Here is a 25,091-nt window from a genome sequence, read left to right as displayed (position 1 = left end):
GGCTCTAATTAAATTATCCTTTCAAGGCGGCACAAAAATTCTGATAATTATAATACCAAACACTACAGGTGAATTAATTTACTATCAATGACGAAAATATCATTTGACAAAAATAGTTACTATCCATAAAACCTATAAGATATGTCATTAAACACATAATAATGTTAAATATCTTCGATGACGTTTACCTCATTTTTAGTATTTACCAAAAAAATTGTGAATTTTAAACATATCCTTTATTGATTAAATATGTTTTTACCTTTTGCTTGGCTAGACCACATCCCATCATATGGAACATATGATATATCAAATATAGGCCACATGTGCCACTTCTTTATGAAGAGAACTATATTAAATTAATTTTTGAAGTGAACATTTCCATCACACTCTTGAAATGATTTGTGGATGCATGTTAGAGAAACTATTTTAGGATATTAAGAAGTTAATACGGCTTATTTCTATCTCTAAATGTGTATCAACTGTATAATTTTGTATCCATATTTTTAAAACCAATTACAATGTAAATTATATATAATCTTAACCCTGAATAATCTCATCTAGGCTAAAAAATATTAATGTCCTCCCCTCTAGTTATCCATTTCAGTGTGTGTGGTAAAGAAATGTAGCAATTTGGAAACGAGAAATTGTATCTAAACACACAATAAAACATTTTGAGGATTGCATCCAAATTATAGATTTTGGGACTTTCTTTTTCTGGAATCCCAAAAAAACTGTTGCTTAAAAATTTTAGATCAAAACCAACGTCTTTTTCATTGAGTGAAGAAAACAAGATATATTTCCATTTACAAAAAATTTCAAAACATCAGTACTACTTAACCATAAAATTGAATGTAGCCTGGAACTCGGTTGAATGATCTTGCAAACTAAAAGATATATTCATTTAATTGGTGGAAACATAAATTTATTTTTTTCTTATCTTTTACTGGGCATAGTTAATGTTTCCAAATATATTATCCAGCTGAGCTTAAAGTTACATCTCTTGTTTTCTCATAAAATGTCCACTACTATTTCTGTTTATTTGTGTATATAAAAAATTCAAATGATTAAAATGTACTGTTTAGGTTGAATTCTTTAATGATAAACAAATCATTTTAGTTATGATGCATGTGCATCTGACCCAGAAGAAATGACATGTTATATCCAACAGCTGAGAGAGGTGTATCCTTACCAAAACTAGTCATTTATTATATCCAACACAAACTGCATCATTGTTGAAGACACCATAAAACTAGTTTAATGATAGCGACAGTAGAAGTCCTCCAAAAGTCACAATTTATTCTTGGAATTCAAAATCTGAGTCTTTCTATCAATCCTAAATTTATCTTTCTCTGTCTTTCTATCTTCCTCTATACCTTTATGTCTCTCAACCCCTCTCTATATTTCTAAGTTGATCTTTTATACTCCTCTCTCAAAATTCTCACACTCTCATCTTCCATTTCTTCATATCTGCCTCTCTATAGTTTGCACTCCATCTCTCTATATTTCTAAATATGATATTTCTCAATTCCTCTCTCAAAATTCTCATTTTCTCCTGTCTTTCTCTCTCTATTTCTGTATGCATCTCAATAATTGTACTTTATCTTTCTCTATATGTCTTTATATATTTTACTTGATCTCACTCAAAATTCTCACTATTTCCTTTCTTTCTCTCTCTATTTATGTATGCCTCTTTAAAATTGTACTTCATCTTTCTCTCTTTATATATATATATATATATATATATATATATATATATATATATATATATATATATATATATCTCACTTGATCTCTCTCTATTCCTCTCTCAAAATTCTCACTCTTGCTTATCCTTCTCTCTCACTCTCTCTTTGCCTCTACGATATGGACTCTATCTTTCCCTCCCTATATCTCTTTGCCTCAACCTCTCTTATCTTTCCCTCTCCCTCTATGCAAATCTACAATTAGGACTCTATCTTTCTCTCTCTATCTCTCCATATTTTTCATTCTATCTTTATATCTTCTTCTAGATTACTCTCAGTCTCTATATGTCTTACTACTACCTTTCTATCTATATTTCTCACTCCATCACTCTCTCTCTCTATCTCTATCTCTCTACTTCTCTTTATATTTGGCTATCTCTCTATAATTCTCACTTGATCTTTCTCCACTCTCTCAAAATTTTCAGTATCTCTTATCTTGCTCTATCTCTCTATGCTTCCCTTCAATTTTCTCTTTATCTGTCAATAGTTCTCACTCTATCTTTATCTTTTTCTCTATATTACTCACAGTCTCTATATTTCTATGAACTATCTTTCCCTCCCTTTGTCTATATTTCTCTTACCATCACTTTATCTCTATATATATCTCTATCTCTCCACTTCTCTCTATATTTTCTCTCTCTGTTTACCACTCTCTATCTCACTCTCTTCTTCTCTCCATATTTTGGCTCTATCTCTCTCTACCTCGTTCTCTCCTTCGCTCCATCTCTTGGCTCTATCTCTCTCCCTACTTCTCTCTGTTTTTGGCTCTATCTCTCACCCTACTTCTCTCTGCTTTTTGCTCTATCTCTCTCTCTCTATCTCACTCTCTCCTTCTCTCCATCTCTCGGCTCTATCTCTCTCTCTCTCTCTCTATCTATCTATATTACACCTCCTCTCCATCTCTCGGCTCTATCTCTCTCTCTCTCTCTCTCTCTCTCTCTCTATCTCACCCTCTCCTTCTCTCCATCTCTCGGCTCTATCTCTCTCTCTCTACTCCTCTCCACTTTTGGCTCTATCTCTCTCTCTCTCTATCTCACTCTCTCATTCTCTCCATCTCTTAGCTCCATCTCTCTCTATTTTTCTCATCTTTCGGCTCTATTTCTCTTTCTCCATCTCAATCTCTCCTTCTCCCAATCCCTTGGCGCTATCTCTCTCTACTTCTCTCCATCTTTTGTATCTATTTCTCTCTCCATCTCTCTCTCATTATCTCCATCTCACTCTCCTTATCTCCATCTCTTGGCTATATATCTCTCTCTCTACTTCTCTCCATCTTTTGGCTCTATCTCTCTCTCCATCTCACTCTCTACTCTCCATCTTTTGCTCTATCTCTCTCTCCATCTCACTCTCTACTCTCCATCTCTTGGCTCTATTTCTCTCTCTACTTCTCTCCATCTTTTTGCTCTATCTCTCCATCTCACTCTCTACTCTCCATCTTTTTGCTCTCTCTCTCTCCATCTCACTCTCTACTCTCCATCTTTTGGCTCTATCTCTCTCTCCATCTCACTCTCTACTCTCCATCTTTTGCTCTATCTCTCTCTCCATCTCACTCTCTACTCTCCATCTTTTGGCTCCATCTCTCTCTCTATCTCAGTCTCTACTTTCCATCTTTTGGCTCTATCTCTCTCTCCATCTCACTCTCTTCTCTCCATCTTTTGGCTCTATCTCTCTCTCCATCTCACTCTCTACTCTCCATCTTTTGCTCTATCTCTCTCTCCTTCTCACTCTCTACTCTCCATCTTTGGCTATCTCTCTCTCCATCTCACTCTCTACTCTCCATCTTTGGCTCTATCTCTCTCCATCTCACTCTCTACTCTCCATCTTTTGGCTCCATCTCTCTCTCTATCTCAGTCTCTACTCTCCATCTTTTTTCTCTCTCTCTCCCCATCCCTCTCTCTCTTCTCCCTCTTTTTTCTCTATCTCTCTCTCCATCTCACTCTCTACTCTCCATCTTTTGCTCTATCTCTCTCTCCATCTCACTCTCTACTCTCCATCTTTTGGCTCCATCTCTCTCTCTATCTCAGTCTCTACTTTCCATCTTTTGGCTCTATCTCTCTCTCCATCTCACTCTCTTCTCTCCATCTTTTGGCTCTATCTCTCTCTCCATCTCACTCTCTACTCTCCATCTTTTGCTCTATCTCTCTCTCCATCTCACTCTCTACTCTCCATCTTTTTGCTCTATCTCTCTCTCTATCTCTCTCTCTACTCTCCATCTTTTGGCTCTATCTCTCTCCATCTCACTCTCTACTCTCCATCTTTGGCTCCATCTCTCTCTATCTCACTCTCTACTCTCCATCTTTTGGCTCTATCTCTCTCTCCATCTCACTCTCTACTCTCCATCTTTTGGCTCCATCTCTCTCTCTATCTCACTCTCTACTCCATCTTTTGCTCTATCTCTCTCTCCATCTCACTCTCTACTCTCCATCTTTTGGCTCCATCTCTCTCTCTATCTCAGTCTCTACTCTCCATCTTTTGGCTCTATCTCTCTCTCCATCTCACTCTCTACTCTCCATCTTTTGGCTCTATCTCTCTCTCCATCTCACTCTCTACTCTCCATCTTTTGCTCTATCTCTCTCTCCATCTCACTCTCTACTCTCCATCTTTTGGCTCCATCTCTCTCTCTATCTCAGTCTCTACTCTCCATCTTTTGGCTCTATCTCTCTCTCCATCTCACTCTCTACTCTCCATCTTTTGCTCTATCTCTCTCTCCATCTCACTCTCTACTCTCCGTCTTTTGCTCTATCTCTCTCTCCATCTCACTCTCTACTCTCCATCTTTTGGCTCTATCTCTCTTTCCATCTCACCCTCTACTCTCCATCTTTTGACTCTATCTCTCTATCTCACTCTCTACTCTCCATCTTTTGGCTTTATCTCTCTCTTCATCTCACTCTCTATTCTCCATCTTTTGGCTCTCTCTCTCTCTCTCTCTCTCTCTCTCTATATATATATATATATATATATATATATCACTCCCTCTATATTCTGTCTTCTCTCTCAATCTTTTTTTTTATCCTGGAGCTGAAATGCATGTTCGAGGTTGGTCCATACCTACACTCTACATCCATGACCCACGTCACAAGCTGTTGAAACAAAGCAAGTTTCGTCTTCTTCTTCTTCCTCTTCTCTCTCTCTCTCTCTCTCTCTCTCTCTCTCTCTCTCTCTCTCTCTATATATATATATATATATATATATATATATATATATATATATATATATATATATATATATATATATATATAATCTCTCTCTCTCTCTATAGTCTGTCTCTATCTTGGGAGTTGACGGCTTGACGCCGCGGGCACTTCAGTTTTATGGGTCACGTTGAAGTTAAGAATTTGATGGTACCCTTCTCTCCCCGCTTGATCTTTGCGTTGACCTTGGGGAACCCATCAGAACCTTCTCATCATCTGCCCTCCATCTTCTTCATCTTCGGATTTCCACTACCCGATTGCTCGTTTCCATCGGTTTTTTAATTGCTGAGAAGCTGATCTCAAAAGGGTCAGGAGGGCTATCGATGAGGAACAATGACTTCGCCTCCGCGTCATCCGATACCGATCTTGGCTCCACTTACTCCGTTGAGGTTCGTAATCGGTCACTCTATGTTGAAATCAAGTTGAAAGTTTGGCGTTTTGCCGTCCGTGTCGTGGGTCGGGTCAGGGATTGTTGAATTAGGCGATTCGGAGGATCTATGGTTCTTGGAATGTGAAAAGAAAATTGAATTTTCCGTAAATTGATCTTGAGAGTTTCAGTGTATCTTCAGATTGTGGGTTCGATTGGATACCCTCGAATTCTCTCTGATATTTTCGTTTTGATAATGATCATGTGGCTCTTCCAAAATTCTCTCCCTTTCCCTTCATTTGTCCAGGATGAATGACTCTATTAATATTGCTATCTTTTGAAAGAAAGGCCAAGCAGGAAATGAATTCGGTTATAGTCTTCTTGTCTTCGGTTTCTGAAGGAGACATTTAATTTCTGTGAGACCGCCCTTCAAAAATTAGAGAATTAGAAGGCTCACTTGGAGTGGAAACGCACGGGAAAATAAAATATATATTATATATTTTATAAATTCTTATTTAAACTTGCAGACAAGAGAGCAGTCCCAAAAGCTAGCTTAATTAAAATTTTATTTTTTTCAAAACAGAGCATGATTTTCTAGAAATTATTTGAAGAAATAGAATGACGCTACTATAATGCCAAGTTTATCAATGTACATTATCTTAAGTCGATTTTGATACCTTTTCTCCTACTTTATTGAGTTTTTATGTACCTCGCTGCGAATTAAATGTGTCATGGGTTGGATTTGTACCTTGGCATCTTGGCTACACCTGCAGGAAACAGCTAAACAAAGCCAATGGAATAATATAGACATAATGTCAACACAGTCAGTCCATATAGATGGAAGATATTGGAAAAGACATGCCCCAGAAAATAAACAAAAAATACCTTTTTAAAAAAAAAATCTTATTTAAAGTTGAAACTACGAGAGTAGTCCCAAAAAATTTCTTTCCAAACTGACCTGGTTTCTCTAGAAATGTTGTTGAACAAATATTTCTGGCCGCAGAATGACACACTACTGAAATGTCGAGTTTATTCAATATTTATACGTCACCTTGTACTTTATGGTGCTTTGATGTTCTGCTTTGGTAATTAAAAGTTTGCCAGGGTTGGATTTGTAACTCTGCATTTTTGCTATACCTCCAGGAAACTGCTCAACACAGCCAAATCCATAATAACGGTGCAATTTCACTGCCTCCGGTTCATTTAGCGCGAAGGCATTGGAGAGATGTCTTCTGGCTAGCAGTGTTTTCTCTTCACCTGCTTGGGCTTGCTTTTGTTCTCTCAATTTTGGGATTAAATCGATACGGGACCCCAGATAGGATCAAAATAGACAGATTTACTAGCCAACATGGTGTAAATTCGGCTGAGCTGACAGAGACTTACTGGCCTTTGTATGGCGTAGCTGGAGGGGTGGGAATTGTCTTAGGGTGGACTTGGCTTCTTCTTCTTGGCTCATGTGCCAGCCAGATGCTCAAAATTTCAGTGCATTTCCTGACAACATACCTATCCATTTTAAGCGTGTTGTGCTTCTGGAAAGAACATATTTTCTGGGGTATTGCTTTTGCTGTTGGTGCTGCTCTTCAGTTCATGTATGTCATGTCTGTTGTTGACAGGTAGGATTCTTTGCTGGATGAAAATCTTAGGTCCTGAGCTTTTTAGTGCCTTTGAACTGAACCATTCATGTCTTTTGTGTGGTTATCTTTTTGCCCATTTTTAGTAGCATTTATCTCCGCTTTACATTTTTTCTCCTTGACCATCTTCTAGAAATTACTGCTATAACTTTCTTGTTCAAAATTTTTCCTACCCAGCGAGGAATTAGTGTTATCTGAAGGTTGATGAAGAGATAATGATAATGCCATGCAGGGATGGTGATGAATTCATCACGATTCAAACAAGTGACAAACATGTTGACATAAATTGTCCTTTTTTGTGTATGAGATGGATGACGAGATGATGATGACTCAATCATAAATTTATCAACAGATAATTCAAACTTATCATGGCCAATATGATGATTTGCCATCTTCATCTATTTTTTGATATGAGATGATGATGATGCAATGATGAGATTGTGATGCAATGATGACCATGATGATGATTTTCCGGCGTCATCTGTTTTTTAGTATGAGATGATGGTGATGGAATGATGGATTCATCGTCAGATGATTCAGACATATGATGAACATGTTGATGATTTGTTATCGTCAATTATATTTGGTATCAGACAAATGACATGACGATGGCAATCTCATCTTCAAAGACTTCATATGTATGAGGGCCACTGCAAGGATTTGTCATTGTCATCCATTTTTTTCATGGGAGGAATGATGAGATGATAACAATGAAGTCATGAATTCATAATCCGATGATTCTGATGCGTTACCATCTTCAATTTTTATCCTTGTCTTCATCCTCATCATGGATGCCAAATCCCTATCGGAAAAAATACTGAAGAGAAAAACCTGTAACGTAATAAATGTAGATGGAAAAAATGAGACGTTAAGTTTATTGCTCAATTGCAGACTTCCATTTACCATGCTGGTACTGCAAAAAGCAATCAAGACAGTGTGGAATCTTCCACAGGTGATGAGAGTGCCCTATGGGTTCATGTTCATAATGCTTTCCTGGATGACAATTTGGTCATTTGGGGTTTCTGGAGTCATTGCTTCAAACATTGGGTACCAGGGGCGCTGGTGGCTTCTTGTGGTGAGCTGGCAAGTCTTCTCTTTGGTTCTTTCTTTTTTCTCATCTGCAGTTGATTCCTAAAACAAGCGCTGACTATACTCTTCACTGCGCACAGGTCTTCTCAGTGAGCTTGTTCTGGACTGGCGCTGTGCTTTGCAACACAGTGCATGTGGTTGTGTCTGGGATGGTGTTCCTCATTCTCTACCACGGTGGCCAAGCTTCGCCTTCCATGCCTCCAAGGCCACTACTCAATGCCCTCAGATTTGCCATGACAACGTCCTTTGGGAGCATCTGTTATGGATCACTTTTCACAGCAGCCATTCGCACATTACGTTGGGAGGTACGTTCAATTCCAATAAGAATCAAATGTAAGTCCTTTTGAGGAAATCCAACAATGATAAATGAATATTTTCCATTCACCCTCCAAATCCACAACAAATTCCTGAACAAGAGATGGGTAGAAGTAGAGATCAGAAAGTAGAATGAAGATAAATGGTGAATGAACAATTGGCGGAGTTAGCATTCTCCTCCCATTCTGGTCGCTGGCATCTGGTACATCTCAACCCTCAGCTGCTCGCATCTGCCACATCGGGCAATGACTTCTTGAAAAAGATTCTATGCCTTGCCGCTTCCTGCTACCTCTTTATTTAATGGATTTGCACATGTGCTATCTTCTTGGCCCTCCTCTTTTGCTTTCTTTAATATGTTCTTGTAAATAATGTATCAATACTCTCGGCTAGCTGGAGCTTTACCATTTTTTGTTGTTTGATCTGTGAGAGGTTCATTATTCCTTTGTAAATGGCCCCATTATTTGTACCTCATTCTGCAGCCCATTATATAAGGGTTACACGGGAACAGAAAGAAGAGTGAAACAGAGTTTTTTTTCATCTCTGTGTCTCCAGCCCTCCACCTGTCAGCTAGGGTTTGGTGCAGGTGAGGAACACCATCCCAGACACAACCACATGCACTGTGCACTCTGCTATCATTTGGCACTGTCCTCATGAACTTTCGCTTTTTCGGCATGTCTGAAGTGGGGAAAGCCTTGCGAAATTGATCCATAGGCTTCTGTTTATCTTTGCATTCTGTGACATTTTTTTACCTGCCGCATACTTCTGGACCCACAGAAATTGGCCTTGTTTAGATGATGTCTTTGGGATAAACCTGCCAATCCCTTGTACATTTAAGAAAAGGACAAAGAGATTTAACGTTAACAAAAGTTTCCAAAGGTTTTTTGAGTGTTGATGCATGGAAGAGGGGATAAAAAGTCGAAATGATTTTTAGGAATTTATAAGGTCTAAAAGCATTAGGGCCTACTTTTTCAAAGGTTCGTTTTCTTGCCGAGACTTCATTCTGTAAGAACGTATGTTTAAGGAGACTATGACCCCTTCTTGGAACTGCCCATCTCATTGATGATTGTCAGCTTGAGTTTCATAAAAATTGTGTGGGAAATGATTTGATAAAATTTCCCACTAGTAAATTCTTAATGGAATCAGTTAATGGTGTGAGTGCGTGTAATTCTAGTGGTCACACAGTAGAAGGAAATATGGATGTTGCGAATCCCATTCACATGCACCTTTGAGTGGATAAATCCTTTTTGATGAATGATAAGATACAATCTTGTTGTATTCAGCCCTAGGTAAACCAGACAACATTTCTCTGGGTTTTCGGAATTGTCGCGCTTGTTGGATCCCTTCAGGAGATGCTTGGGTCAGATTTTTAAGAGGTTTAAGTTATTGATATGTTTTCCAAATATATAAACAGTGCTCCCACAAAAATCTCAAGGTCAGCGTGTTGTAATAGGAGGAAAATCAGTCTAATAACTCTAACAACATAACAACATTCCAAGGCTAATGGGGAAAGTTTTGTATAATGTTCCAAGCTCTGTACGTAGAGTGGTACATACAGGCATACTTCTTTGAATGGTTTTTTTATGGATCCGTCTTTAAGCTTCACATTGAACCATGTACAGTCCAAGGATGCGTATGGCTAGAATTCACTGAATAGTTAGATGTTGTAAAATTGTGAGTCGCTCCTCCGTTGATTAGAACAACTAATTCAAATCTTTTAATGCTGCACCACATTTTGATTGATCGTGCTGAAATGTGTTTGTATGCTAGTTGAAGATTGATTCTAGTTGTCTGACTGCATGAATTCCATCTCTTCATTGGATTGAACTTGTGGGACGTGCCATCCACAGATCACAATAGGATTCAACTTTTTAAGGCAATAGTAGCATAGCCCTTTATCCTTCCTCTGCTGATATTTGGAGACATTGATCCTTAAGTTTCGGCGGCAAGTTGATCTGCCATTTCTAGCTTGAATATGATACTGTAGAGTTGGTCCAGGGGAGCTGACAGATGGGTCATCTAACATTCCAGAGGGCTTGTCCTTGTCTGATCTCATGAGTTGGTGCAACAAGAAAAATATACGATTCAAGCAAAAGATTGCGAAAGATCCTGATTCAAGCAACGGCAGTCAATGGTCAGCAGACGATTTGTGGTTGACAGAGGATGGCAGTAGGCGGCCAGCAGATGGCAGATGGCAGACGGCAGAAGATTGAGGGTGATGGGGTTGATGGCAATGGTGTTGATGTCAGATGGCATACAGCATACACCTAGGAGCTTGACAGCAGGCAATCTTCCCCTCTGCACAGCAAAAGGGATCTACTGATGTGGTAGCAAAGGAAGATAGCAAAATAAAGATGGATTGGAGACAAAGATTGAGCGATTGTAGCTTAAAGAAGGTAACACTAACAGTATATTTTTTTCATCTCATAGTAAATGGAATGAGGAGATCGAACCGAATATCAAATTTTCTAGTGAAGAACCAGGAACATGCTGGGCACATGCAGTTGGCGAAACCCTACCAGATCACTTTCCTGCCTTTTCTGGGTGAGGGCCCGAAAGCCAGTTGAGATGGAACAGTAGAAAACCAACCAGGGTGCTGCCGGAGCAGCAGGTTCATTTGGTGAGCCCATTCTTAGAGAAAGTCGGGGAGGTGGACATCATGGGGTTAAATGGAGAATGTGCTTCCTGTCCAGAAAGATTCCCAGTGTTCTTGAGTTTTTGGAGTCAGTCGAGACAGAGGTTATGGACACTTTTTATGGAGTTTTGGAGAGGCATTTATGGCCTTGAGCAAGTCAGCAAATCACATCTATTCCCTCTGAAAAAGAGCAAAGGGACTGTCAGAGTTAGATTTTTGGTTCATTATCAGTGTCTAACTCCATCTACCTCATGAAAAAGATCACGGGAAACAGGTTATGGGAGTCGATTAGAGATCTCGTCAAATCTATTCAGTCGGCATAATATATTAATAAAAAAAAGTGCACACCAATGATACGTCAATGTAGTTTGATCATGATAGGAATAGAGATCAGAGTACAGGGATCTGTGAGTAGAGAGAGACGACTGAGTGAAGAATTAGAGAGATCAAAGAGTGCAAGTCAAGAAAAGGAAACTAAGGTGGAGAGCTAAGCGGCATCAGTCAGGCATTTCCTCTGGATCTGGAGCATCTCTGGATCAACCACTCACCTTGGCGAATTCAGGTAAGATTTTCTTGAATGTACTGCATGGGAAAGGTCTTATTCATAGTCTCCCTTCCAGACAAAATGCCTCATTCAAATGGGCTCTTGTGTCGCAGGGGCCTCCTGATAGACGCCCGATAATAGACACCCGATAGTAGTCGCACAAAAATACTAAAGAGAAATCTGAAATATAGATGATCCCAAAATGTTCCTGTTAGTGAGATAGTCAGCCTTATGGGCTAATGGGCCCTATTCTATAAGCCCATTAGCCCTCTTATCATTCTCTCCCTCCTAGGGTATATGTATACCCAGCCATGTACTCTATTGAGTTATGTCATTATCTTCTTCCTTCCTCTCTTGACATGGTATCAGAGCTCCAGAGCTCTTCCATCTAGGGTTTGACATCACCCTCTCGCTGTCTAGCGAACCCGGAGCGTGACCGACGGATCAGCCACAGCGCGAGCTGTAGCCAGCCCGCGGAGCTTCCGGAGAACCAGCCGAAGCCAAAACCCTAGCCGCAGCCGCAGCCGCAGCCGCAGCCGCAGCCGCAGCCGCATCCGCAGCCGCAGCCGCAGCCGCAGCCGCATCCGCAGCCGCAGCCGCAGCCGCAGCCGCAGCCGCAGCCGAGCGCCAGCCGCAGCCGCAGCCCTAGCCGAAACCGCAGCCGAGTGCCAGCCGCAGCCGCGCACAGCCGCAGTTGCAGCCGCTCGCCAGCTGCAGCCACGCACCCGCAGCCGCGCGCCAGCGCAGCCGCGCAGCCGCAGCCGCAGCCCTGCGCCAGCCGCGCAGAGCCGCAGCCACAGCCGCGCACAGCCGCAGCCGCAGCCCTGCGCCAGCCGAAGCCGCAGCAGCCGCCGAAGCAGCCACCGCAGCCGCAGTCGCCGCTGAAGCAGCAGCCACAGCCAACAGCCGCAGCCGCAACACGGGCCGCAACCTCAGTCACAACAGCCGTCTCCGTAGAGACCACGGCTCTGATGTCGGAGGAACTTTACTCCACGGGCCAGACGCGTCAACCAGCCGTCCCAGATGATGGCTTCACCGATGCAGGCTTTCAACGAGAACCCTTGTCACACAAGGTTACTCATTCTCTGCTGGCGGTTCCCGACACGACGTGTCTCCAGGGCCCGAATTTGTTATAGTGGCGTCACTTTGTCGAGACTACTCTCAAGGCTCGCCAACTGTTCAAGCATTGCACACAAACCCCGCTTCCATCGACCCATCCACACTATGCGGCGTGGGAAGCCGAGGAACACTTCGTCCTTGGATGGCTCTACACGACCTCCCTGGCACCCTCGTTCCGTGAAAGGTTCCCTCGCTGCTCCACCGTGATGGGTTTTTGGGACCAGGCTAACAAATTTTGCGGCCGCGAAGGGGACAACTGGCGCCTCTTTATGCTCGTTGCTAAAGCCAACAACTTTCGCCAAGGCGCACTGTCCATCTCGGACTATGCGCTAGAACACAAGAAGTTGTGGGACGAGGTGGACTACTACTTGCCGACGGATGATCCGACGTGCAAGTCATTCCAGAACACTCTTCGCCTATGCCTCTTGGGGTTTCTTTATGGCCTAAACAAGGAGTATGACGACACTCGGCGCCGTGCCCTCCATCGCAAGGAAGGCCTTCCTTCCATTGATGACTTTGTGAAGGAACTCCAAGAAGAGGAGAGTCATTTTCATGTCATTGGCACTCTCTCCTCGGAGGCAGCTCGTGACTCGACTGCCCTCCTCGCCCGGCCTCCCTCGCCCGCTCCTGCTCCCGCTGAGGCGGCCCTCCGGGCTGATTTGCTCCTACTGCAGCAAGCCTGGACATCTCCGCAAGTGGTGCAAGAAGCGTCAGTACGACACTCGGAAAAAGAAGGAGCCTACCGAAGGGCAAGCTATGGTTGCCTCCTCCTCTACCTCTTCTACCAGCCCGGCAACTATTGAGCAGCTCCAAGCCGACTTGGCCCGTCTCCGTGACGGCGGTTACTATGCAGACTCCGACTCAGTCGACGGCACATTTTGGTGGATTTGGTGCGTTCTCTCCTCAGTCTGAACAGTGGTATTGTGGTACGGCTTTACTCGCCTCTCGTATCGGATACGAGCTGGGTACTTGATTCGGGGCAACCGAACATATGACCCGCTCAATGACCGGTTTGTATCCTACGAAGGCATAGTGGGACCGTACAGTTCTTACAGCCGTGGTGGACGGTTGCGTGTTGCTGGAATTAGGGCAGTGTTTGTAGACGGCCTCGGAGTGGTCAGCAATGTTCTTCATGTCCCGCCCTGCGAGCTATACTTATGTCTCCTCAGCGTTTGGTTGACAGTTTGTCCTGTTCTTTTCACCTCCAGCCTGACGGGATGTTTCTATCTGACAAGGTGGGTCGACCACACCGATTAGGTGGGAGAACGGGTTGCTGTTGTTGGACGATGGGGGCGCTCGGTGCTTCCTGCTTCACCGCCAACTCCGACCGGCGGATGTGCAGCGTATGGGGACGTCTCCAGTTGGCTCACCAACGGCTGGGTCACCCTCCATTTTCAGTTTTACAGCGTCTCTTTCCTTCGATGTGTACTGATTGGACCTTCAGACTATCGTGTGTGATGCCTGTCAACTGGCGAAGCACCGCTGCTCATCTTTCTCTCCGCCCACCTCGCACTCCTCCACTCCATTATTTCGCATCCATAGTGATGTTTGGGGACCCGCCCGCAGGCTAGCCTAAAGGGCCACCGATACTTTCAGATCTTTGTTGACGAGGCCACCCGCTACACATGGGTCTACTTGTTGACCGCCAAATCTGAGGTTGCTCCGACGGTCCGTCACTTCTGCACCATGGTTCGTACTCAGTTTGGCCGAGGTATTCAGCGCTCGCCCGATAACGCCCGGGACTTCGTCAACACCGAGCTGGCCACGACTTTGCTGACCATGGGATTCTCCACGAGTCCTCTTGTGGCCACCCCGAACAGAACGGTATGGCAAAACGCCGGATCGGGTATGTCACGCCGACCGCCTGCCCTTCTGCTGAACTATTCTGTTCCGTGGGCGTATTGGGGGTGAGGCGGTCTTAACAAGTACCCATCTCGTAAACCGCCTCCTCCCAGCCCCTCGGGTTTGTCAGCCCACTGGATCGCTCTCCACGGCGTTCCCCATCTCTCACTGCGGACTGGACTCTCCTCGCATCTTCGGGTGCATGGCGACGCCCACGATACGGCTCCCACTGCACGGCTCGATGCTCGAGCTCCGGTGCGTCTTCGTCGGGTACGCTTCTCTCCAGAAAGGTTACCGTTGCTACCACCCTCCGTCTCGGAGATTTTTCATCTCGGCAAACATCACCTTTGCCGAGCATGAGTCTTTCTTCGGTGATTCTACCTCGCCACGCCTTCCGCTGGTTGAGGCGTCTTCGACTCCTTCCTTGGAACCCTTTCCGTTTGTGGGACCCATTCCTCCACCGTCGCCATTCCCAGCCACCTTCTCTCCCTTGCCTCCTACCGTCTCACCTCCCGGTGCACCGTATCCTCCCCCTAGTGCACCTCCTAACCCCGGGAAGTCCATCTCTCACCCCGGGGAGCTACCTCCTACTCTTGGTGCACCGTATCCTTCTCCTAGTACACCATCTTCCCCCGGGGAGCCTCCCCCTACCCCCGGGGAGCTATCTTCTTCTCCCTCCTTTGCTTCCGCTCCTCCGTCGGACGATGCGTCACCCTCGTCTACTGATGATGATGCTCAGTTGGGATGGTCTATCGCCCTTCGGAAAGGGGTTCGTCAGTGCACTCGCACACCTCTCTATCCCTTATCTCACTATCTCTCTTTTGATCGGCTAAGCCCTTCCTACCGGTCCTTTCTTTCTCACATCGAGTCGCATCCCCTCCCTCGTCGCCTATCCGATGCTCTTGCTTCTCCTCATTGGAAAGCGGCGATGGATGAGGAGATGCAGTCCTTGCTCAAGAACCACACTTGGGAAGTCGTCCCACTTCCTCCTGGCAAGAGGGCGGTGGATTGCAAGTGGATTCATGCCAAGAAGCATCATGCTGATGGTACTCTCGAGCGCCTCAAGTCTCGACTTGTGGCTCGGGGGTTTACTCAGTCGTATGGCATGGACTACTTCAAGACCTTCTCTCCTGTGGCGAAGATGGAAACAGTCCGTCTCCTCTTGGCGCTTGCGGCTCATTCCGACTGGCCGATACTACAGTTCGATGTGAAGAATGCTTTTCTCCACGGTGACTTGACGGAGGAGGTGTACATGCAGCCACCTCCCGGGTATACCCTTGGCCCCCCGGGCACCGTTTGCCGGCTGCGGAAGTCTCTCTATGGACTGAAACAGTCACCGCGGATGTGGTTCGGTTGGTTCTCTTCGGTCATGAAGACCGAGGGCTACACTCAGAGCAATGGGGATGCCTCCCTATTCTTCCGTCACAGTTCTGCGGGTGTCTCCATCTTGGCCGTGTACGTCGACGACATCCTCATCACGGGGTCCGATTCTGCAGAGGCCGGCCGCCTCAGCTCTGCGTTGGCCAAGGAGTTCGAAATCAAGGCCCTCGGGCCTCTTCGCTACTTCCTCGGCCTTGAGGTAGCCTACTCCCCCCGGGGGATCTTTGTGTCACAGCAGAAGTATGCCGTTGACCTACTGGCCTTGACCGGAATGACTGAGTGTGCACCGGTTACTACTCCCATCGACCCTAACGTCAAGTTGGGTAAGGGGGAGGACTCAGCACCGGTGAACGCATATCAGTACCAGCAGGTGGTGGGGAAACTCCTGTACTTGACCCACACCCGCCCCGACATCAGTTTCGCCGTCAACCTCCTCAGTCAGTTCATGCACTCTCCGCGGGAGATCCATCGTCAGGCGGCCAACCGGGTACTTGCGTACCTAAATGGCTGCCCCGGGAAGGGCTTGTTCTTTCCTTGGAGTATGGAGCGGACCGTGAAGGTGTACACTGATGCGGACTTTGCCGGCTCAGTTGTGGACTGTCGTTCCACCACAGAGTACTGCACTTTTGTCTTCGGCAGTCTTGTCAGTTGGAAGAGCAGCAAGCAGGACAAAGTGTCCCGCTCCAGTGCTGAAGCCGAATACCGGGCACTTGCCGATGGGGCCTCTGAAGGCCAGTGGATATACGGAATTCTCCATGACCTTCGTGTGGAGTATTCCGGCCCGATCCACTTCTACTGCGACAACAAGTCGGCAATCGCCTTGGCAAAGAACCCTGGCCAACAGGGACGGATCAAGCATATGGAACTCCACCGCTACTTCTTTAAGGAGCGCGTGGACGAGGGCATCTTTGACTTGGAATTTGTTCCATCCGCTGATCAAGCTGCTGATGTCCTTACCAAAGGACTATCTCGACCTCTCCTGCAACGTGCAGTGTCCAAGCTCGGCATGGATGACATTCATACTTCGCTTGCGGGGGGGTGTTAGTGAGATAGTCAGCCTTATGGGCTAATGGGCCCTATTCTATAAGCCCATTAGCACTCTTATCATTCTCTCCCTCCTAGGGTATATGTATACCCAGCCATGTACTCTATTGAGTTATGTCATTATCTTCTTCCTTCCTCTCTTGACAGTTCCTATAATCCGCAAATACCAGTACGATGAACTGATATCCCGAGCAGAGGAACAACAAGAATCCGAGTTTAGTCAGAGGCTAGCTCGAACAGAGAGGTAGGGGTAGAAGGAGGATAGGGAAAGAGCAGGAGACGGCCGGATCAGACGCCTTGGTGATGCTTGAGCTGGAGGATCTCCGCTACTCGCCAATACTAGTTCTCCCGTACCTTCGCCATCCGTCCACGCCCGCTTTATAGTAAACCCTATTTGAAAAGTTAGGTTGACGCCACTCATGCGTCGTCCCCTTCACGTGTTGAGTTCCTTGCTACGCGACTTCTCTTCGTTCTATGATAGGTCCTCATAGGGACTCTATCACCTCCCTCCTGAGGCACTTCTTACTCTTTCTCAATTAGTGAATTGGGACGTTTGTATTAGGTTCAATTCAGGATCTGCCTGGATGGTATAAATGGTATCTTGCCAGACAACTTTGAGCATCAAATAATTGATATTGCAGTGGAAATACTCCAAATTTCTTAGCCATGGTATGCCCCAAATGATATCAACCTTGCCAGTATAATATGGCAGTATGAATAAGATTTTGAATGAATGTGAGGTCTTGGAGAGAAATAAGGATGGTAGTGCACCTGCTGGAAGTTTGTCTATAAAACCTTTCCCCAATATGTTAAACTTGTGATTAGACATGATGGGAAAACCAAGTCTGTGTACCACTATAGAGTGGATGAAATTAAAAGTAGATGCCCATCTATTAAGATAATCAGCTTCAGGTCATTAATAATTCCCCACCCTTCTCAAAATTTGAGAAGATGGGGGTTGAACAGCAAACAACAGTCCATCCTGGATCGGCATATCATATATCTGCATCAAGTTTTCTTCTGTAACGGGCTGAGTATATTCTTCATTGTCTTCCTGTATCATAAATTTACTAAGTTTCTTCTGACATCGTGGACTGGCTTTGAAGTTTCGTTGAAATGATAACATAAGCCCTTCTCTTTTCTCTGTAGAAATTCCTCATTATAAAGTCAGATTACTTTTGTTTTGGGTGATCGAGATGCCTGATTAATGGTGCGATGCAGGCAGGTTTATCTGGTTGGGCAGGTGTTTGATTGGGGCTAGCAGTTTGATAAGATGAATTAGCCCGATAGAATGAATTAGCACATGTCTGTTGCATGCATTCTCTTGCGTGTCCCTTGTCCTGTCCAACAGGTCCAGATGCCGGTCAGATTGAACCTTGGGGAGACAAGTCCCCCATCCCACGTCTGGGATGTATCAAACACTGCCCATGAATAATCGTTTGCCCAAGAGTGTTATTTCCATTACATTAATCTCCAATTTTTTTCTTTCTATTCAGATTCGTGGGATTCGTTCAAAGATTGGAAAGAATGAATGTTTGCTCTGTTGCGTTGACTTATTATTTCATTTGGTGGAAACTTTGGTTAGATTTTTTAACAAGTATGCCTACGTTCAGGTAATAAATTGGTATCCCTTGTTTCTCTCTATCATGGTTTGATTATTTACTGCTTACTTGATTCTTCTCATTTGGGCATATTTTATCATCAATCGAAGTTGTTTATTGTCTTCTTGCCTTCCATATCCACAAAATGTTTATATTTATTTTCTAGCAGATCACATGTGAACTTGGCAGTTTAATTACCTTTGCTGTCTATGTCTAAATTCTCGCAATGATTATTCACAAACGCTGTGATCAATCGCATATGGACACAATTTATGTAGAATGAAGGTGTTTAATATTTTCAAAGATATTCATAACTCATATTTTTATGTGGAATAATATCATGTTACTAAGTCTTTTTCTACCTGTCCTGTCCATGATTCTATTCCGTTAAGGAGTATTAACGGTTGATAACATACCTCCACTTTTACTATAGCTGATGGAAGGTGAACGTGCCATATGTTTCCTCCGTATTTTCATTTATGTTTTATGTGCGATAGTATCATTATTTTGGGTTTTTTCTCATATTTTCATTTCGTCCTGCCTATGGATATCTTTCAACATCAATCATTAATGGATGATACGTCCATTATGGACTTTATCGTGTAATAATCCAAGACATTGTTAGACGATCATATTGTCAGCCTTTTCATTCTTTAGTTCTTTATCTGCTTGTTTCTTCAAAGGATAGAGGATATGTAGGGCTCACAAACAATGACACATACACTAACATCACCATCATCATAATTGCCACTCCACCCATGTTTGGGCCTCAGACAAATGACATTGAGCATTCGTCATCAAACAACGGATTAATGACAATGATGACTGCTCTAGGAAGGTGGCGGAATATGCCTTAGATGATGCATCATCTGATATGAACCTGGATCTAGGCTCGTATCGGAAGGACGGTAGAGTGCAAGACGAGGTAGAAATTCCCAGGGTAGATAGGTGATATGGGAAGATCGGAGAGGAGGCCGAGCAGAGGGGGTAGGGATCGGCCAAGGATGAGCCGCCTGAAGACGCGGTGAGGTAGAGACGATCATGACGGCAGGGGATCGTAGAGGGAGAGAAGGAGACCAGACCTAGATGAGGAGAGGGGAGACAAGAACACTTCTTTCTTCTATCTTCTTGGCTGCCTTCCTAAAGGGAAGGCATCCCTATTTAAAGGAAATACGTAATTGCCAAATGATTGAAATGTCCCTATGGGCAAACATGTCGAAACTACCCCTAAATAGGTTGAGGATCCTATCAAGGATCCTATCATCATCACACAATGGATGATGACAATGATCACTGCTCTAGGAAGCTGGATGGCTCATCATCAAACGATGGGTGATGATGATAAAGGCTCTTGGAAACTGGATGACAATGATGATAATGACTTATCATCGTCACCTGATACGATCCCCATCATATCAGGTGTATTTTCATCATCTTTCCTTCTTGGGGTATTTTACCATTTTAAATTTAGGGCTTCCCCTTCAAATAGAATTTTACCATTGTAGCCTCTGTTTGGGTGGGCAGCAAAAAAGTGTTTAAGGTTTTTTCCCATTTCCCTCTCTCCCTCTAGGCAAAGTCCATCCTTCTTCAGTCTGGGCAATGTCTGTTATGCTCCATTCACTATCCGTCTCCCCTTGGTGATGATCTTACTGATGGTTTTTCTCTCCTCTATCTCCCTGTGCCAGATGAGAACTCCAGGTTCTTGTCAAGTTCTCCAATATTAATGCCGAGCTTGGATGGACTGTAATGAATTGATCATCATCATTATCATCCCAAAATCTTATCATCGTCATTATCATCACTATTAGCCGTGCTTGGCTCATTGATATTGCGATGATGATGGTTCATCAGGCGATGGATAACAATGACAATAAGATGATGGGACTTAGAAAAGCCATGCTGACAATAATGATGACTCATCATAATGCGCTCCTCATCGTCATCGCTGACGCTAAACTAGTATTGGAAAACAGCGAAAAAAATTTCATCATTATCATCATCCTTACATCTCATATCATTATCCTTGTTTAGGCTTGCACGATTGACAATTCGTGATCAAACAATTGATGATGATGACATCTTTTAGAAATGGGATGATGACGATGACTTCTGATTGTGCAGTTGTCACCTATAATGGAAGCTGAACTATGATTGGTTGACAATAATTAATGGTTATCAAGACGATAGCCATTCATTATTGTGTTAATGTCTGGGTTGATCACCGATTTCTGGTGATCTTCCCTCTTTAATTCACAAAAAAAAATTATTGTGTTGATGTCTATCACTTGATATGATGCCTCATGTTTAAAAAATTTGTATGAACTCAACTTCTGATATGTTTTCCTGAATCATCTTTTTTTGTATGTTTTCTTAAAAAAATCATAATTTGTAAGTTAATGTGCTGGAAAGTCTTATTTATAATTTTCCTCTTTTTCTGTACATTGGTTTAATCTGTACTTGAGTTTGACTATTTGTCTCAGATAGTGGTCAATGGTAAGGGGTTCAATCAGTCAGCAAGAGATGCCTGGGAGCTTTTCCAGTCAACAGGAATTGAAACACTAATTGCATACGACTGTTCTGGAGCTGTGCTCCTGATGGGTGCCATCTTGGCTGGACTCATCTCTGGGACGTGCTCTGCCGCCTGGGCCTGGATCAGGAATAAAGACGCACTAGTCATGATTGGTGTCACGTCTGCCCTGATGGGGATGATATTGGTGAGCTTCAATCACACGCTCTTTTCATTTCTTCCTTCCATATAAAATGTACATGTATATAGATTTGTATGTTTATATGTGGAGCTTTACTTTTTATCTCTATTCGTCTATATCTTTCAGCCCTCTTGAATTATCTTCACTTATGTCTAACCATAACTGTTTCTCTTTCCATTATTTTCGATCACTATCTGTCTCTATCTTTCTGCCTTCTTGTTCTGTCCCTCCACTTATGTCTACTGATCTCCCTCTCCACATGTCTACCGATCTCTCTCTCTTGTAAATACTGGTGGGGAGGTACTATGCCAGAGAGAGAAAGAGAGGAGAGAGAGGAGAGAAATTCTAGAGGGGAAGTCCCATGCCAGAGAGAGAGAGTGAGATGGAGAGAAAAATACTTGGAGGAAAGTTCCATGCACCAGAGAGAGAGAGGGGCAGCATTAGTAGAGGGGAAGCACAGTGCCACAATAGTTTTATAGACATCTCTCTTGCACTCTATAATTATATATTTTTATCTAATAAATATATTTATCTGATAATGTTCCTTTCAGGTGGGTCTAGCCGTGGTGGTGGTGGAGAGTGCAGTGACTTCGATCTATGTGTGCTTTGCTGAGGACCCATCGCTGATCCACCGATGGGACCCACACTTCTTCGACCAGCTCTCCGAAACCCTCCACCAGCGCCTCCAATATCGTAGTGCCCGTGCTGCCCATGTCATCAACCGCCCTTCCCTCCACAATATCCCTCCCCTACATCCAACTTCATCTGCACTCTAAATCCCTTCCCTTTCTCTCTGTCCTTCTCACTTTCTCTGGAAACTATAAAAAATAGATCAATAAATTATTTGTTCTTATGGAAGTCCAATTTATTGGCAAATTGAAAGGAGCCCATTGACCAAGGCACAACAATGAAAAAGAGCCCACTCAAAGATGTAGAAACAAGAACTAAATGGAGGTCTCTGAGATTAACTATTCATTCCTGCAATTCAATGGTTTGAATTTTGATTTGATTAGGCAACGCATGTAGATCAGAATGTCAACGGGAAACTTATGATGATAAATTGATATTTAATACTATATAAATTTCAATTATCAGCCGCTGTCTTCCTGTGATTGCCAGTATATTTTTTTTATTTACTCATTGAAATATTCTGAACTTAAGATGTGCAAGAAGGAATTGACATTATAAAGCTTTCCTCCAGAAGTCCAATAGGGATGTAGACTCCCAATTTTGATATCAAACTAAGGGAAAGCATTTTTGAAGCCCCATGCCTTGAAGACATCTCAAAATACTAATAAGTTTTAAGGGTTTGTCCTATTATTTAAGCAGGCTTTGTAAGAATCATATTATTATGGATCAAAAGTGGTGCCGATTTTCATGTCTAGTCAAGTTTAATAGTAGGGAAGAATTTACTAAAATTTCGAATGATAGCATTTCATTCACAATGAGTTTCATCAAACTATCATACTGTGAGAAGGAAGTCAATATTGTCTTTGAGAAAATTTTGAATGATAGCATTGATTTCATAGTGAGTTTCTCCCAACTATCATATTGTGAGAAGGAAGTCAATATTGTCTTTGAATGATAGCATTGATTTCGTAGTGAGTTTCTCCCAACTATCATATTGTGAGAAGGAAGTCAATATTATCTTTGAGAAAATTTTGAATGATAGCATTGATTTCATAATGACTTTCTTCCAACTATCATATTGTGAGAAGGAAGTCAATATATTTTCAAATGAATATTATTTTTTACCTGTAGAATTTAAATAAGATGATACTCCTAATCCAGTATGCCATTGATATAACAATGCCAAGTGTTCCTCCATACTTAAGTATAAAGAATGAAAAAGGTATTTTGGAATGGTAGCTTGCATACAACACAAGTATCACATTATATTTATCGGATTAATAGAAAGTCTGGTTTTCATAGAACATAAATTTCTGAAGATTATTTTTTTTATCTTCATTCACATGCCCAACTACTTTTGTGGTCGTTTGTATGAAAGTATGCATGAGCTACTACAACTCAATAATAAGTATTTTGAAGAAGGGTTCCCTCATAGAGCCGAAGAGCTAAGAGTATTTATTCAATTTCATACTATCATTCCTGATAAGAATCTTACAAATTATCCCACATTAATTTATTTAATAAAATCCAGGTGCAACCATTATGATTTGTTATGTATTTTAATGGAATACATGTTAGAATTTCTGCATTATTCAAAGATATCATAGTTTAGATATTTCTCCAATCAAATTGAAACTACTCTGGCATCCTTCCCTTTTCATCTGTGTGAAAGGGAACCACTCTTAGTAATATACTAATCATTTTTATTTTTTGTTAAAAAATGCCTTGTAGTGTACCCATTGAGAACACAATTCTTTTATTTATTCCTTTTGAGAGATGTATTATCTTTTAATGCTCCTCAGTCATGAGAGATGTATTATCTTTTGAGAGATGTATTATACTTGTGGATGAGGGTATTCCCTTGTGTACACAATAAATTTACCTTTTAATAATAGTGCCAAAACTTATGGATTCATGGACAACCACTGTTATTATTAATATGACGTGTCTAAATCATTGTGTATGACCTTTCACTTTATTAGTCCAGTTTATGTTAAATTTAGTTTTTTTATCTAGGTTTTGGGTTGGCATATTAGAAATATCTATATTATACATCTAATTTAAAGTTGTTTCTACTTTTCTATGTTATATTACATATTTTGAACTATTCAATAGGGATTATGTACTCATCCATACCTTCTATATGGACTCAAGGGTTTTATCCAAGTGCTTATGGATTTATAGGTGACTAATTCAAAAACAAAAGGATCTGTTTTCAATAACTTAACACAAGTTAATCTACCATAAATTTCCAATTTAAGTTTCAATAGTGATATAGATATGTATACATTTCACTCGATTTTTAGATGTGCTTCTCTATCTATATATAAAGAAATTTATAAGGATATGTAAAAGTGTGCGAATTTATTATACCCTACCTGGATGTCAACAAGTGAAGTGTTGAACTCATTTTCTGATTATTTCATAATTATTCAACTCAATAGAATTCGTCTGAATATAATCTATGTATCATAGTACAAGGCAAGGGTCAATTTTAAAGGATAGAATGAATTTGATAAAGCAGGGCTTTTTAAAAGAGGAGAAAGGAAACAGGCATAAGATGAGGATGAAAGATGATATGATATATAGGATCATTTAAGTATGCTTGTTTTATTAATAATAATAAATAAAATTATTTATAAATTGAGGAATATAAATATAAGATAAAGATAATATGAAATATAGAGTTGAACAAGATTTATCTATTAGTAGGATGCAAAAGGGGTGGAAGCGAAAGATATAAAAATATAATTAATAACACATATCTGTGGGTGAAGATGGAGAGGTATAGACGAGGAGATTTTTAAGTAGGATGGAAAACAATCATATAGACTGTTGAAGATAATGCAAGATGCGGAAGATGATAATGTGGACATGTTTAAAAGATAATATGGACATCGAGTAAAGAATAAGGGGGTGTGAAAGATGGAAACTGTTGTTGATATATTTTTATTTTTTAAATAAGATTAAAAAAAATTAATATAATATGTGGGCAATAAAATTATAAATTTAAAGAAGGGAAAAGACTAAACTTTATCTACTATGGGCAGTGGAGACCTCATTAATTAATGTCCTAAGTTAAGCAGTGCATGACTCCTTAGTCTCTTGAGAAACCATCATAAAGAATACTTGGCAATACGCTATGCTTAGGCATCTTCTCTACGCAGCCCTTTAGTGTTGAGTTGTACAGGATTGAATGAAAATATAAACATGATTCACCCAGAAGATGATTGCATCACCTCATGTGGAACAGATTCTA

The 25,091-nt window shown here is 42.2% G+C and overlaps 1 protein-coding gene across 1 annotated transcript; it reads left to right on the top strand.

Annotated features, from left to right (window-relative positions):
• The first annotated feature begins 5,018 nt into the window (after nt 1–5,018).
• LOC144701708 (Plasma-membrane choline transporter family protein) lies at nt 5,019–22,078 on the top strand. The gene is made up of 7 exons (XM_078573454.1): nt 5,019–5,319; nt 6,441–6,910; nt 7,820–8,003; nt 8,098–8,322; nt 18,390–18,506; nt 20,975–21,208; nt 21,754–22,078. Exons 1-7 carry the CDS (start codon nt 5,254–5,256, stop codon nt 21,976–21,978), a joined length of 1,521 nt encoding a protein of 506 aa, XP_078429580.1. The 5' UTR covers nt 5,019–5,253; the 3' UTR covers nt 21,979–22,078.
• The last annotated feature ends 3,013 nt before the right edge of the window (nt 22,079–25,091 follow it).

Source organism: Wolffia australiana, chromosome 4, assembly GCF_029677425.1.
Source record: "Wolffia australiana isolate 7733 chromosome 4, ASM2967742v1".
NCBI classification, from domain to species: Eukaryota; Viridiplantae; Streptophyta; class Magnoliopsida; order Alismatales; family Araceae; genus Wolffia; species Wolffia australiana.
This window is presented reverse-complemented; position numbering and strand designations above follow the sequence as displayed.